This window comes from Bubalus kerabau, chromosome 3 (assembly GCF_029407905.1).
Source record: "Bubalus kerabau isolate K-KA32 ecotype Philippines breed swamp buffalo chromosome 3, PCC_UOA_SB_1v2, whole genome shotgun sequence".
Lineage (NCBI taxonomy): Eukaryota > Metazoa > Chordata > Mammalia > Artiodactyla > Bovidae > Bubalus > Bubalus kerabau.
In genome coordinates this window covers 91,525,804-91,542,301 of record NC_073626.1, presented here as the reverse complement: position 1 = coordinate 91,542,301, position 16,498 = coordinate 91,525,804, and the positions used below count along the sequence as shown (strand labels likewise).

Here is a 16,498-nt window from a genome sequence, read left to right as displayed (position 1 = left end):
TTTTGCTAAAGAAAACTTGATTGACAGGATTTTTTCTTTTCAGTACTTTAAATGTGTCTTTCTACCTCCCTCTAGTTTCCTTTATTTCTCATAAGTTAGCTGTTAATTTTATTATGGTTTCCTTGTACATGATGAGTTGTTATTCTATTTTTGCTTCAAAACTTTCTCATCTTTGTCTTCCAGCAGTCTATGATGTAGCTAGTGTGGTCTCCTTATGCTTACTCTACTCAGGATTTACTGTGTTCTTTGGATCTGTAGATTAAAATTTTTATGAAATTAGGGAAGTTAGGCCATTGGTTCTCTTTTTTTTAGACAATTGCTTCTTTAAATTTTTTATATACCCTTCTAGCCTTCCTTTCCTTCTGTTACTCACAGCTGTCCTACCAATTTGAGGCTCAGTTCATTTTTTCTCAATATTTTAAAATTTGTTTTTCAGATTGGATAGTTTGTCAAGAATCTCCATTTAGTTCCTTTTTTATAATCTTTATTTCTCTACTCAGAGTCCCCATTTATTAAGTCATTTTTCCTGTAAGTCTTTAAATATATTTATAGTAGACCCTTGGATTAGCTGTCTGCTAAATTCAACAATATGCTCACTCAGCCTGTCTACTGGCTACTTATTTTCCTGAATTTGGATACTTTTCTGGTTTTTTTTAGCTGTCTCATAATTTTTTGTTGAAAACTAGGTATTTTATGGATGTCCCCAGTGGTTCAGTGGTTAAGAGTCTGCACTTCCATTGTAGAGGGCACAGGTTTGATCCCTGGTGAGGGAACTAAGATCCCACATGCTGCAGGGCACTGTCAAAAAAAAAAAAAAAGGAAAGAAAGGAACTCTGTGCGGTAAACAGTATGCTAGTTTATACAGCATATTATATAGGTATTTCGGAGCAGGCAATGGCACCCCACTCCAGTACTCTTGCCTGGAAAATCCCATGGACGCAGGAGCCTGGTAGGCTGCAGTCCATGGGGTCGCTAAGAGTCAGACACGACTGAGCGACTTCACTTTCACTCTTCACTTTCCTGCATTGGAGAAGGAAATGGCAACCCACTCCAGTGTTCTTGCCTGGAGAATCCCAGGGACGGGGGACCCTGGTGGGCTGCCGTCTATGGGGTCGCACAGAGTTGGACACGACCGAAGTGACCTAGCAGCAGCATATAGGTATTTTATGTAAAACACTGTAACAGTTTTGGATGGAGTCTGGTTTTCCTTCTGAGATATTTTATTATAACAATAATACTGAATCTTAAACTTCAAAATCTGTTTCCCTTGAGTTGTAGGTCTACTAGTATCTCTGATAAATTCTTCTGCTTTTATTTTTTTAGTCTAGTTCCTAAAACATTAGCATAAATGTCTCTAAAAATAGTATAACTGTATTTTCTTCCTACACCAATGGGATGGTAAAATGATTCTACCCTGAAACAGGAATCATATTGCTTATCTTCTCAAAGTTCTTTTCTTACTCCCAACTTCAAAAGAGGAAAATTGAGACTTGAGGAATATAAGGCTTTGTGGGGAGTAGGGAGGAATAGATGCCACACCAAGGAAAGCTCTTTTACCCAAATTTGGTTGGTAATGTTTGGATCTAGACAGATCCTTTGTTTTCTATTCTTTGCTCTTTAGAAATTTTTAGACTGCTGTCTTCAAGTCCAATATGATGGTCATAATATATGTTTTGTTTTGTTGTAAATATTTGCATAATATTTTCATGAAACCTAAAGTCAGGAACAAGACAAGGGTGCCCACTTTCACCACTACTATTCAACATAGTTTTGGCCACAGCAATCAGAGCAGAAAAAGAAATAAAAGGAGTCCAAATTGGAAAAGAAGAAGTAAAACTCTCACTGTTTGCAGATGACATGATCCTCTACATAGAAAACCCTCAAGACTCCACCAGAAAATTACTAGACCTAATGAATGAATATAGTAAAGTTGCAGGATATAAAATCAACACACAGAAATCCCTTGCATTCCTATACACTAACAATGAGAAAACAGAAAGAGAAATTAAGGAAACAATTCCACTCACCATTGCAATGAAAAGAATAAAATACTTAGGAATATATCTACCTAAAGAAACTAAAGACCTATATATAGAAAACTATAAAACACTGGTGAAAGAAATCAAAGAGGACACTAATAGATGGAGAAATATACCATGTTCATGGATTGGAAGAATCAATATAGTGAAAATGAGTATACTTCCCAAAGCAATCTACAGATTCAATGCAATCCTTATCAAGCTACCAATGGTATTTTTCACAGAGCTAGAAAAAATAATTTCACAATTTGTAAGGAAATACAAAAAACCTCGAATAACCAGAGCAATCTTGAGAAAGAAGAATGGAACTGGAGGAATCAACCTGCCTGACTTCAGGCTCTACTACAAAGCCATAGTCATCAAGACAGTATGGTACTGGCACAAAGACAGAAATATAGACCAATGGAACAAAATAGAAAGCCCAGAGATAAATCCACGCACCTATGGACACCTTATCTTTGACAAAGGAGGCAAGAATATACAATGGAGAAAAGACAATCTCTTTAACAAGTGGTGCTGGGAAAACTGGTCAACCACTTGTAAAAGAATGAAACCAGAACACTTTCTAACACCATACACAAAAATAAACTCAAAATGGATTAAAGATCTAAATGTAAGACCAGAAACTATAAAACTCCTAGAGGAGAACATAGGCAAAACACTCTCCGACATACATCACAGCAGGATCCTCTACAACCCACCTCCCAGAATATTGGAAATAAAAGCAAAAATAAACAAATGGGATCTAATTAAAATTAAAAGCTTCTGCACAACAAAAGAAACTATAAGCAAGGTGAAAAGACAACCTTCAGAATGGGAGAAAATAATAGCAAATGAAGCAACTGACAAAGGACTAATCTCAAAAATATACAAGCAACTCCTGCAGCTCAATTCCAGAAAAATTAACGACCTAATCAAAAAATGGGCCAAAGAACTAAACAGACATTTCTCCAAAGAAGACATACAGATGGCTAACAAACACATGAAAAGATGCTCAACATCACTCATTATCAGAGAAATGCAAATCAAAACCACAATGAGGTACCATTTCATGCCAGTCAGAATGGCTGCTATCCAAAAGTCTACAAGCAATAAATGCTGGAGAGGGTGTGGAGAAAAGGGAACCCTCTTACACTGTTGGTGGGAATGCAAACTAGTACAGCCACTATGGAGAACAGTGTGGGGATTCCTTTAAAAACTGGAAATAGAACTGCCTTATGACCTAGCAATCCCACTTCTGGGCATACACACTGAGGAAACCAGAATTGAAAGAGACACGTGTACCCTAATGTTCATTGCAGCACTGTTTATAATAGCCAGGACATGGAAACAACCTAGATGTCCATCAGCAGATGAATGGATCAGAAAGCTGTGGTACATATACACAATGGAGTATTACTCAGCCATTAAAAATAATACATTTGAATCAGTTCTAATGAGGTGGATGAAACTGGAGCCTATTTTACAGAGTGAAGGAAGCCAAAAAGAAAGACACCAATACAGTATACTAACGCATATATATGGAATTTAGAAAGATGGTAATGATAACCCTGTATGCGAGCCAGCAAAAGAGACACAGATATATAAAACAATCTTTTGGACTCTGTGGGAGAAAGAGAGGGTGGGATGATTTGGGAGAATGGCATTTAAACATGTATAATATAAGAAACAAATTGCCAGTCCAGGTTCAATGCAGGATACAGGATGCTTGGGGCTGGTGCACTGGGATGACCCAGAGGGATGGTATGGGGAGGGAGGTGGGAGGGGGGTTCAGGATGGAGAACACGTGTACACCCATGGCGGATTCATGTTGATGTATGGCAAAACCAATACAATATTGTAATTAGCTTCCAATTAAAATAAATAAATTTAAATTAAAAAAATAAATCAAGCTGTTGATCAAGTAAAAAAAGAAAAGAAACAAAGACTCATTAAAGGCAAAATAGGAAAAGGATGGGTTGGGTGATTTTAAGTAACAAATCTCTTAAAGTGATATCTGCACTCCCATGTTTACTGCAGCATTATTCTCAGTAGCCTAGATATGGAAACATCTTAAATGTTCATCAAGCAGATGAATGGATTAAAAAAAGATGTATATAAACACAATGGAGCAATATTATTCAACCATAAGAAAGGAGGATAGCCTGCCACTTGCAAAAACATGGATGGACCTTGAGCACATTATACTATGTAAGGTAAGTTGGAGAAAGATAAGTACTATATGTTACTTGGAACAACAGACTGGTTCCAAATAGGAAAAGGAGTATGTCAGGGCTGTATATTGTCACCCTGCTTATTTAACTTATGCAGAGTACATCATGAGAAACATTGGACTGGAAGAAACACAAGCTGGAATCAAGATTGCTGGGAGAAATATCAATAACCTCAGATATGCAGATGACACCACCCTTATGGCAGAAAGTGAAGAGGAACTCAAAAGCCTCTTGATGAAAGTGAAAGTGGAGAGTGAAAAAGTTGGCTTAAAGCTCAACATTCAGAAAACGAAGATCATGGCATCTCGTCCCATCACTTCATGGGAAATAGATGGGGAAACAGTGGAAACAGCGTCAGACTTTATTTTTCTGGGCTCCAAAATCACTGCAGATGGTGACTGCAGCCATGAAATTAAAAGACGCTTACTCCTTGGAAGGAAAGTTATGACCAACCTAGATAGCATATTCAAAAGCAGAGACATTACTTTGCCAACAAAGGTCCCTCTAGTCAAGGCTATGGTTTTTCCTGTGGTCATGTATGGATGTGAGAGTTGGACTGTGAAGAAGGCTGAGCGCTGAAGAATTGATGCTTTTGAACTGTGGTGTTGGAGAAGACTCTTGAGAGTCCCTTGGACTGCAAGGAGATCCAACCAGTCCATTCTGAAGGAGATCAGCCCAGGGATTTCTTTGGAAGGAATGATGCTAAAGCTGAAACTCCAGTACTTTGGCCACCTCATGCGAAGAGTTGACTCATTGGAAGAGACTCTGATGCTGGGAGGGATTGGGGGCAAGAGGAGAAGGGGCCAACAGAGGATGAGATGGCTGGATGGCATCACTGACTCGATGGACCTGAGTCTCAGTGAACTCTGGGAGTTGGTGATGGACAGGGAAGCCTGGCATGCTGCGATTCATGGGGTCGCAAAGAGTCGGACACGACTGAGCGACTGATCTGATCTGATCTGATCTATTACTTAATTTGGGATCTTAAAAAGTCAAATTTCTAAAAATCAGAGTAAAATGATTTACCAGGGGATAGGGAGTGGAGCAATATGATTGATGTTTAAGGCTACAAACTTGCAATAATTGGCAAATTAGCAATGGAGATCTAATATACTATATAATTAATATAGACAATAATAGTTTATTGTATAATTATGTAATGTGATAAATATTGCTACATTAGCAATCATATTACAATATATGTGTATAAAAGTAATACATTATATACCTTAAATTAACACAGTGTTATATGTCAAATATATTTAATTTTAAAAAATCTCATTGATCAATAAAAAATGAAGTATATATTCTGCCTTCATGGAGAGAATAAGAACCCAGAAAACATCAGGATGAAGGCAGCTATTCTCTCTGGCTCACTTGTTTTCTGAATCCCAAATTTCTTGGGAAAAAATATGATTGGTATTATTATAGTTTATGGGTCAATAGTCAGCTGATGGATTGGTTACATCTGTGTCAGGCCCCCAGCAGGGCTGGTTCCATGGTTAGATGCAAGGTCATGAGACATACAGGACTGCTTACTTCAAGGGCTATGCATATATAGGTACTTGATATCATGTCAATTACACTTTCCAGATGTTTAATGACTTTCTGATTTTATGAAGTTGTTAAATTTGCATGATTCTATGGTGTTTCAAAAGACAGAGCAACCTGGATGCTTCAGATGGAAAAAATGTAGACAACCCTTATTTAAACTGTTTGACAAACTTGAGTTTCAACTGCTTTCTCCAACATACAGATTTTATAGCCTTAGCTCTGGATATGATAAGTTCGTGCCAAAAGACATGCAGCCAGTTCTGTTCACATTGGTCCCTTCCCTCACAGAGGAGTAGAGATAGGTCATGGTAGAGATGAGATCTGAGGTCTTTCTCTCTTAGGAGGATACATGGCAGAAACCTCTACTCCGCTCTGCCATACATTACCTCACTTTTCCACATTGAACCTCTAGTCCCATCTTTTTCTAATTACCGCCCAACATTACCGATTCCAATTTTTCATTGTTGGAAGCCAAATTCTTCCAAAGGCTAAAAGAAGGATTCAAGACTGTTGGCATTTTTCTAGTGTGGAAGACACTTTAGCAGCACTGCAGAGGCTATTATCATGACCACGACATAAGGCTCACACACTATTTATCTGCACCTTGGGGTCGAAAGTGTTGGTGCCTCAATAAAACACTAAAGCAGAAATAATCCTCTTTGGAGATGGGTACTATCAGGACCCTTACAGAAAAGACTCTACAGGTAACAATTTGGCTGGGTTGCTAAAGGCAGAGGGATGATTTGCATATTCAGAGAATGTGCTACAGGTGGGATACAGCCAATTCTGCAATCCTGAGAGGAATTGTTATTAAGCTCTAGCATCCTCTCCCAGGACAAGTTTATTCCACTGCACCCTTTCCCTCCTTTGCCACCTGCCTCTTTTTAACATTCCTTTTAAAACAAACACCACCCTCATCCCCTAACCAGCACGCTTTGTGGAATTTTTATCTTCACTTTTCCCACCTCCTCCCTCGGCATCTAAGAATGAGGAAAGAGTGTTCCTGCTTCTCTCTTTCCCTTGCTGCCTTTGCTATTCTTTGTCAGGAATTCACTACTAAACATTATAGGCTAATATTAAAATAACTTTAGAAAGTTACAAAATTTTCCTAATTATGAAAGGTTCAGGCTGACTTCTTTCTGAGATGGTAATTTAAAAGTTTCTTTGGATTTCTGCTGTTTACTTTTGTACTTGAGCATGCTCCACTGTCAGGCGAAGTAGAGGCCCGGTTTCCTACCTCAATTTCCCAGCAGTTAGAGCCACCAAGGTGGTGGGGCTAGCAGGTGAAATGCTTCCTTTTCTCAAGTAAATAATTTGCATTTCTATGTATCCAAAAGGGTGGGAGACAATGGTTTCTATCCTGCACTGGAAATCTGGATTGAGGCACTGCAATTTGCAAGTAAAAGGCACATTTATAAAGGAAAACTTTGTTGGCAAAAAGAGTTAGGGTTTTGAGGGCAAAGAGCACAATCTTCAGAATCATTTCAGTAGTACTCAAGGGCAGAAAATTGAAAGTGGAAAAAATAGAAGCCACAAGAAATTCCCTTCAAATCGTTTCTTAGGGATTTGGCCAATAGAAGGATAGAAGGGAGGTGATGTTACTGAAGGTCACATATTTGTAAGATATAGGATAAAATTTTTGGAGGAGAGGATGTAACACATGATCTAAGAGAGTGATTATAATCAATGGAGGAAAATTCTGGGGTGGGAGGATGGCCAATGTTTAAGAGCACAAGTGAAGTGTGAGCTCAGAACAGAAGGCTGGCACCCTTCTCAGCCAGGACTGAAAGAAGTGATGAAGTGTGAAAACTGAGACTGAGATTTAGGAAAGTTAAGTTGAGAAACCTCATGGAGGATGCCTCAGTCAAGTAGGAGACAAGATCATTTGCAGAACTGGAAGAAGACCAAGTACAGTGGAGGCTGAGTAGAGCAGAAATAGGACAGTTTTGGGAGAAGTGCCCTGAATAATGTCTTTGCATCAGTATCCTAGATAATCACCCTCCTGATGAGGAAAGGAATTTAGAGAATCAGTGAAGATCCAGCCAAGACTGGATAGCATAAACTTTAAGTGGAACAAAGTAATTTTTTTATCCAACAATGCTTGGTTGTGCAGGAGCAAGTTTAAAGTTTTCACTGGAGCATAAAAATGACGACTAATAATTTGAATGACAACATTTTAAGGGACATTATTAATGGTGGATTTTAGTAACATTTTAATCATTACAAACATGAAATACACAGTATCAAAATACTCATCAAACATGTGATCTGAGAAATATGCAAAAAAGAAAAGACTATAAGAGTAAAAAATAAATTAGTTCTTGTTTCTTTCCTTTTATATTAGCCTAAGGGAAGGAAAAAGGACATATCAATGTTTTCTTTCCATTTGACATATCTTCTATTGATTATTATAAAATTTTAAAATAGTCATTGGTATTTTGCTAGTACATTAAAACTGAGTTTTTATTTATAAAAATTTGCACTTTACTTTTTCTATTCTCTTATAAACAAACACCAGAAAGAAAACAAAAGGCAGAAATTGAAAGCATGATGAGCTAATTTCCATGATGGCAAGGCATGAGACAGCACTCCAAAGTCCCTGCTGATTTCTTCCCAAGTCTATAAATATTTAGGGGGGAGCACTTGTATGTTTAGCTGTTTTGTTTCACAGTCCAATCCTGCATAGGATTATGGACAAAGTTCAAATTTTACTACAAATTGCGAAAGACACTTTCTAATTAAGGTACCATTGAACAATTCTTGTTTATTTTTGTCATTTTTAATTATGGCAAGATAACAAACAATAGCATATTATCCAACTTAAAATTCAGGACAGTAGAAAGACATATGTGGCTTGCACACACATTAATCTGTTGCTCTTAACAAAATATTTGTAATTTCCAAAATTCTATCAGTTTTTTCATACAATGTGGTCCCTTCAAATTGAAGGGCAGCAGCCTAAACATAGTCTTCTTACTAAAAAAATTAATGTAAAAATGGCAAAATCAACAAAAAGAAGGAACATAAGAATATCAGTGACTATATCACAAAGCAATATAACGCTTAAAAGCCCAATATGTTCACAAAGTTCTATTTTAATAGCTAGTATCTATATATGAAAATTATTTACAAAAAAACAATTGGTATTTACGAACTAGCAAAGTGACTTTAAATGAAAGCAAAGCACTTGTAATTAAAGCTCAAGATTTTCTATGTGACTCCACGTCTCAGTTTATTTATCAAATTTACAGGTAAACTTGAAAATACGCAGAAAAGAAAATCTAGCAAGTGTAATCTCCTTCCTTTCCTCTCTTGTGAAATCATCAGAAGACATGAAGGATCAATTGCCTGTGTCTTGCCCCACCTTGTAAACTCTTAGGGGAAAGAGCATGCACCTGTCAAGCTTATAGTGCAGAATGCACACACAGATGGGCATTTAATAAATATCCTTCAATGGAGAGATCAGAGGTTTTCTTTGGGAAGCAGGGAACACACCTCATGCACTGACTAGATGACATCCATCATACAATACGTCAGCCTGTTTCCTCATCAAAATATCATCCAAAGGAAGTCTTTGAATGATGTTTAGTCTCCTTTTAAGTCTTTAGACCCAAAATTTTGATGCAAGATCTACCCCAGGGAAGGGGGAGTGGTTGGGAAGAACAAGTAGATGTGATGTGGATCAGTGACGTCAGGAAGAAGCAATGATTTAAGGGATGGGGTGCAAACTCACCTGGAGAAGCAGAAGGTGCACACGTGTCAAAGGCCAAAGGGTAGAGGCCGAGGGACTCCCTAATCGCAGAAAAAGTGAAATGCCCACTCCCGGGTTCTCAAGGATTCCTTTAGGGGCTCAGTTGTCCCTGCCTTTGACGCGACGGACTAACCCTTCCATGCACAACTGGGTTTGACAGGGAGACAAAGCGAAAGCTGTCCCAATTTCAATCAGCACTCACGAATCCCTCGGTAGCTCTTTCCTCTACCCCCTCCCGCACCCAAAGCCAGAGACACCTTCATCCTCACTCCCCACCTTCTCCAGGCCCTCTAGCTCTTAACAGCATCGGTCTCTATGGCGACCTGAAACCTCAGTTTCCATTGGCCAGTTCAATATGAGGGCCGGTCCAATGGGAAGGGCCAGCCTTCTCCTTCCGACCAATGGGGTAGGCAGGGAGCAGGTCCGGAGACGGCGGCGTGCTGACGTTCCCGGGAGCCTGGTGCTGGCTGGGCAGGCGGGCTGAGTGCTGGGCGGGCGGCGGCGGCCTCTGGGCAGTAGAGGGGGCTCCGGGGCTGAGTCCGCGTCGACGCCGGCCGCGGAGGCGGCACCATGGGCAAGGGGTAGCGGGGCAAGTTGGCCACCGCCGCCGCCAGGGGTGGTGGGAGAGCCGCTTCGGGGTAGGGGGCGGGTGGGGGAGGGAGGGGCGGGCAGCCGCTCGGCCGCGGCACTTTTTTAATTTTTTCGAGTGCCGCAGCGGCGACCCCACCGCGCCGATGTTCCTGATCCCCGGAGCGACGGCGGCTGCTGCCTAACCTAGAAAGTAAGTGTGCGGGCTCGCGGGAAGGCGCGGAGACTCCTGCCCACAAGACCCCCGGCCCTCGCCCCCTCGGGCCAGAGACAAGACCTGCCTGCGAGGGGCGCGGGGAGGGACGGGGACGGGCGCCTCCCTCCCGTTACTCCGTCCCCACCGCCTCGCGGCCGCCTCGGCTTTCCTGCCCCGCCTCGTGTTCCTGCCCGCACTCGCCTGCCTGCTCCCCTCCCCCCGGTAGGCGCACAAGTTTCACCCTCCATTTGCTTTTCCCGGCGATTACTCTTCCCCCGGTCTCCCCTACATGCAGCGCACGACCCCACCCCGCATTGGCCTTTTTGGATCTAGGGCCCGCAGCCCCAAACTTGAGCGCCACGCCGAGCCCTCCTGGACGTCTGCCGGGAGGCTTCCCCTCTCCTGCCCGCCTGGTACGCCGCCTCGCGCCCCCAACACCCCTGGGCGCCCGCCTTCCCGAACCCTCGGGGCGGTCCGTCCTTCCCTCCAGCCCCAACTCCTGCACCTTGCCCCGCCCCCCCTTCCTCCCACGTCCCTTCTGCCGGGGCTGTCTTGCGTTTGCCCGGCGTCCCGCGCTTCTAGCTGGTCCTGCCCACCCACCCTGTCCAGTGCGCCCCTCTCTCCTCGCCGCGTATCCTCACGCTCCACCCCTCCCGGTTCTCCAGCCGCAAGCTTCCCCGGTTCCCCTCTTGCGCGGCCGCTTCCTTCTCTCCCTGCCTGGAGTTGAAGAGCTGCGGCACCCCGGGGCGGATAGTGTCCCTGTCCGCCGCTGGCGCTGCCCACCCCTCTCTCTTTCCCCCTCTACCCGGGAAGCGAGGGGCTGAGCGGTTGGGCCGAAATTTGGCTGCGTGTTGGCTGAGTGCGACAAACAGCGAGAGCGGGCAGTAGAGGCGCCGCGGCGGCCGTGGCCGCGCGGGGCGCAGCAGTAAGCAGGTGTGTGTGTCCGGGGGGGACGCGCACCGCGGGCTCTTCGGCTGGCGACAGATTGTGCAGGAATGCGAGGAATGCACCGGGAGCATAGTCCACGCGGCCCGCCGCGGCAGAACTAGAGCCTTCCCCAGCCCAGCTCTCACTGAGCAGTCAGAGGTCACCGGAGCATCTTCGGAGCTGGTGAGCCTCTCTCCACTCCTCTCCTCCCCTGGCTTTTCTCCATGCGGCAGAGGGCGGCGGAGGGGAAGCGCGGCAGTTCTGTTGGGCTTCAGCTAGTCTTTCGTCTGGGATTTTGCTGCATTGGTCTCCAGGACCGTGAATTTCGTGCCGATGGCGGTATAGCCAAGGTTATTGATAATTGCACAAGGTTCTTGGCGACTTTGGTTTACAAGGTTTAAATAGTGCCTGGATTTTTTGAGTTTTTTTTTTTTTTTTTTTTGATCTGCAGGAAAGGGTGCCTAAGGTTCTTTGAGTAATGAGCTTGCAGCCAACGTATTTTGGCTCTATCAAAAAATGTTGTTAATGCTCATGGACGGGGATGTTCTTCAGGAGATAACTTGAATGCATCACTTTACTGTCATAAAAATTGTAATTTTTTTCTCGAAAATTGTGATTTTTTTCTCTCATACTGGGCTGTGTTTAGACCTCTTACAATCCACAATGAATAGAAACAGAGAAGCAGTGTTTGGTCAGCGATGGGACAGATAGGACTGTCTGGTACAGTTAAATTCGGGGCGTGTCAGTTACCATTGGAAGTAACGGGGTACTACAAATGATGTGTATTTCAAGATGTAATTTATTAGTTGAGGTCGCAGTTCTTTATTTTTTTGGCACCGAGTTTGAACATAAAATAAAAATACGGGTCTACGACTTTTAAAGAATGGTGGTTATTTATGTGTAAAATCCAAAATGATTAGTATATAGTTTTGGTCAAATTTTATTTCCTTAATGCAGAAAAGCAAATTTTTGACAGAAGTTGCTTTGCTAGAACAGGGCTTAGATTGTTTTCTTTTAAAAGGTAGAGTAGAAGACCACTACTCTTTTTGAATGTAGTGTATTGCTGTAGAAAGTATTTAATTTCCTTTCTGGTACTAGTGAAACAGTTACGGAAAATGGTAACTCATCAGCATGAGAACAGTTGATGTCCAAATTAAGTATTTCTGGATTTGGAAAAGTATACTATGTGTGCTTTTATTTGACACAGTTTGCTTTGGAGGTTGAATTTACTATAAGCCTCTCCATGCTTGGCTATTTTGTATCAGATTCAGGAAAATAGTTGATTGTCCAGCTGTCCACTAACACCTTCTGTGTAGGGATCAAGGGCGTTGAAAAGTATAAAATGCGAGCCTTTTATTTGGTTAAGGACCCAGCGGGAAAGGAAAAAGAGAAAAGAAAAAAACTTTGTGATGGATAAAGTTATGTCTTTTGGCTGCTACATTGCTTTTCAGATATGTTCATAGTAAGTGGGCCTTCTAATTTAGAGGGTTAGCTCTAAATTAGAATTAATAACACTGTGTTGGGTATCGAGAAGTGTTTGGAGATGTGAACAGGAAACTTATTATGTAACACCTCACAGCAGAGTTTAACATGTGCATATTTGATGTGATATGAATATTAGAAAGTAAAAGCACATTTAGTTTATCTGCTACATTAGAAATTGAAATAGCCCATTCAGGCATATAGAAAATGTGTATATACATTGGTATATATGATTGGCTGTACAAATAGTTTTACATGCTTCAAGGTAGGCTTTCAGTTAGAATTATCGTCTATTTGTTATTGACATTTGAAGAGAAGAAGTTTTAAAATTGGTTATTGTTCACAATAAAATAACAAACTATTTCAGTCATTCCCTCCCCAACTCCCACTATTATATAAGAGAAAGTGCTGTATTTCATGTCTTATATGTTATATAGAAGATTCTAAATTGGGGACAAATGTTCAGTTATCTTAATTCTTACCCATGTTGTTTTTGGAAGGAAATAGAGGACCAAGGTAGTGATGGAAAGCACGAGTAAGAGAAGGTAAGCAGAAAGTAGGAGCAGCTGGCATTCATTCAGGAGGGGGGAAAAAGGCTACTGCTGCATTTACAAGCTGAATAAACCAAATCTAATTCTATCAGTGGTTGGTTCTGACATCATTTGAATTTCAGGAAATTACTACCAAACTCAATTCAACAGGAACTTTAGCAATTTTATAACCTTGAGTATTTGGATTGTCTATATTAAGTCAGAGTTACAATTTTCTTTCCTTTCTATACAAATCGGGAAAGGGATTTTAGTTTAAAGCTCTTAAATTTGCTTAATTTTTAAAAATCCAGTTATTGTCAGTTTTCAAACTGAGTTATTTCCTTGTTTTTGACCAGGGGTTGATTTAAATAGAGAATTTCCATACCCTGGATGATACCAATCATTTACATCCAGGGCTTAACCTTACAGCTTTGAAATATTAAGGTATTTTGAGATTGCTCCATAAGCTTTTTTTTTTTTTCCAGTCAAGAAGGATGTCCCTAATTTGCTTCATTCTAAAGTGGATATTATTGCTTCCTTTTTAAGTGAAAGATGAAGTAGAGGTTATTCAAGGTTTCTTCTAGGGATTAAGCATTCATGGAATTGTATGTCACTTTGGGAAGTTACCTTCACACCTTCAGTGTACTGGGAGATAATTACTTCCTCAATGTGTTAAATGGTTTTGTAGTGCCTTTCCTGCAATGAAGAGGGGAAACAAACCTAATTCATAACACCAATGAACTGGATATGTTGGCAGTATCCAGTAACTATTTCATGCCCAAACTGTAACTACAAATAGCTGCAAACAGAGAGAGAAGACAGACAGACAAAGTAAAACTTTAAGTATACCTGGCTATAAGACTTGGAATCCTGCCAATAAGTGATAATAACAGTTAGCAAATTAGTTTGATGCCCAGCAGTGGAAAATAACATTTCTTTTAGGGTAAGGGGATCAGGCCCTGAGTCACAAACAGCAGTGATTCATGTGCTTGCTGGTTGCAGTTGAGAAGTTGTATGTATGTCATTCAAAAGTTGGTCCCTCTGTCACTTCAATAATTCAGTGGAATTATGTTCATCTTTTGGAGGCTATGTTGCCAAAACTAAATTGGGGACATTACATGATGGTGCTCTATGTTTAAATTTAGAATGCTACAGACATTCCATTTGTCATTGGTCTGAGGTTTTTTTTTATATATATAATTTAGATTTACTTTTATTTGATATACCAGTAAGTGTTGGCTACACTGCTGATCATTTCATTATTCATAGTCTTAATAATATTATAGTTTATTATGACTCATATATGGTGATATAGTGATTCATTGCAAGTGATAAAATATCATTAGAAATTATACTAAATCTTTAATACTATAAAATATATAAATTAAAATATGGAAGTATTTGAATTATTTTAAGTCATGTCATGGTGAAGCATTTTTCATGAAGTGAATAATGCCTGAGGATTGGTTAGATGCCATTCTCTGAAGGACAGTATATCATATAGCCCTCCCAGAGTCCAGAACTCACAAATTAAGTGTGGAGAGGGAAAGGATCAGAGGAATCAGTAACGCTTTTTTCATCAACAAGAAAGGCATGTTTAACTTCTATAATTGTTGCTTTATTCAGTATGAGTTTAGTGGGTTGCAAATATGCAAGGATGTTTATTCTGCTCTTCCCTAATCTGCATCCCTGTCCTTTCTCCCCACAACACACATACCACCACCACCACCACCAATGCATCTGCCTGCTTGGAGAGCCAGAAAAAGCCCGCTTTCAAGAGCCACTTATATAGAATATAGAAATTGGCACCTAGTGTTGTAGGTTGAATTTAGAGCAGATGTGCATTTTTGTCATAAAAATGATATTGTATATGAATACAAAAGGTAAAATGTGAGGTTGAAGGTGGGCTATCAGCATACTGTGCAGGCTTTGGGGGCTGGCCTAGAACTTTGAATACAGTGTTTTATGGGCACGCACTGCTGCTGCTGCTAAGTCGCTTCAGTCGTGTCCGACTCTGTGCGACCCCAGAGACGGCAACCCACCAGGCTTCCCCGTCCCTGGGATTCTCCAGGCAAAAACACTGGAGTGGGTTGCCATTTCCTTCTCCAATGCATGAAAGTGAAAAGTGAAATTGAAGTTGCTCAATCGTGTCCGACTCTAGCGACCCCATGGACTGCAGCCCACCAGGCTCCACAGCCCATTACAAATAGACTTTTAAAACACTGGATAGGTGGTATCTGAAATTCTGGTCCCTTGTAAGCTCTCTCTTTAATTGCAAACATGAAAAGGAGGTGAAAAGCACCCTAAGCTAGGAATTAGAAGATCTGCCGTTAAACCATATAACCTTGACAAACCATTTAATATTTGGGTTACAGCTTCCTACTTTTAAAGATACAGGGTTTGGATTGCATTGATCTAAGATATATTTCAATTCAAGGTTCCCAGAGTTCTCAGGGTTTTTTGGTTTGTTTGTTTTTTAAGAAAACAAAATGGTTTCAAAAGCATTCCTGTATATAATCAGTCCTGTTTTCCCTTCTATCCCAAATCATACCAACAGGAGATTTGGGTTCTCTTTTGAGACTCTTGATTCTCCTTTGTGTTCATCTTAAATAACTTTGTTTTCTTTAATAGGTTAATTTTGGAAAGTGAGGGGAAGGGAATAGACCATATAATGTGTTGAAGGTACCTATTTACCCCAACTCTAGTTCAAGGTGAACCAATGTAGTTTAGGCCAGGGAAAGCCTTTGGGATTTCACCCACACACTGAGTAAAAGCCCTTGAAAAGTATTATAAGGCAGTGAGGTATCGTAATTAGCAGCCAGAGTGTCATAGTTCAATTCTGGCTCTTCTGTTTGCAAGGTGTCTAACTTGGTAAATTATCTAACCTCTCTGGATCTTGTTCTGCTCATCTGTAAAACAGAATGACAAAACTGTCCACCTCATATGGTTGTTTGAGGACTAAGTGGGCTAATATATGTAGAGCACTTAAAACAAGGCCTGGCTTAAGGCTGGCTTTAATACATCAAGTCATTTTTATTCTTATGTTGTGATACTTAATGATGCTTTCTGTAGCATCTGCTATGTCCCAGGCAAATTATTGGCTTGTTTTCTGTGTTCTTAGTCAATATGATTATGGATCTGAATAGGATATTTCAGGAAAGAAAACTACCAAACAAAAAATACGATGAACTGGATGGTTTGCAAGAGATTGCCTTTAA

At 40.8% G+C, this 16,498-nt stretch overlaps 2 protein-coding genes across 15 annotated transcripts in view; one reads left to right on the top strand and one right to left on the bottom strand.

Annotated features, from left to right (window-relative positions):
- Positions 1–9,846, bottom strand: part of CCDC148 (coiled-coil domain containing 148) — a 317,318-nt gene extending 307,472 nt beyond the window's left edge. The window contains exon 1 of the mRNA XM_055572507.1: positions 9,540–9,846. The gene's annotated coding sequence lies outside the window, so the exon portion shown is untranslated. The remainder of the gene's footprint in view (positions 1–9,539) is intronic.
- Positions 9,847–10,000: 154 nt separating this feature from the next.
- PKP4 (plakophilin 4) overlaps positions 10,001–16,498 on the top strand; it is a 259,721-nt gene continuing 253,223 nt past the window's right edge. For 4 of the 14 annotated variants that reach the window (XM_055572496.1, XM_055572495.1, XM_055572494.1 and 1 more), the window contains exon 1: positions 10,634–10,754. Coding sequence is in view for 4 of the 14 variants with exons in the window: in XM_055572503.1 (XP_055428478.1) it covers positions 10,631–10,754 (124 nt within the window). In the remaining 10 variants the exon portion in view is untranslated. Of the gene's footprint in view, positions 10,018–10,218; positions 10,339–10,628; positions 10,755–10,984; positions 11,452–16,498 lie in introns of those variants that run through there. The other 10 variants (XM_055572503.1, XM_055572502.1, XM_055572506.1 and 7 more) reach the window with 7 other exon arrangements.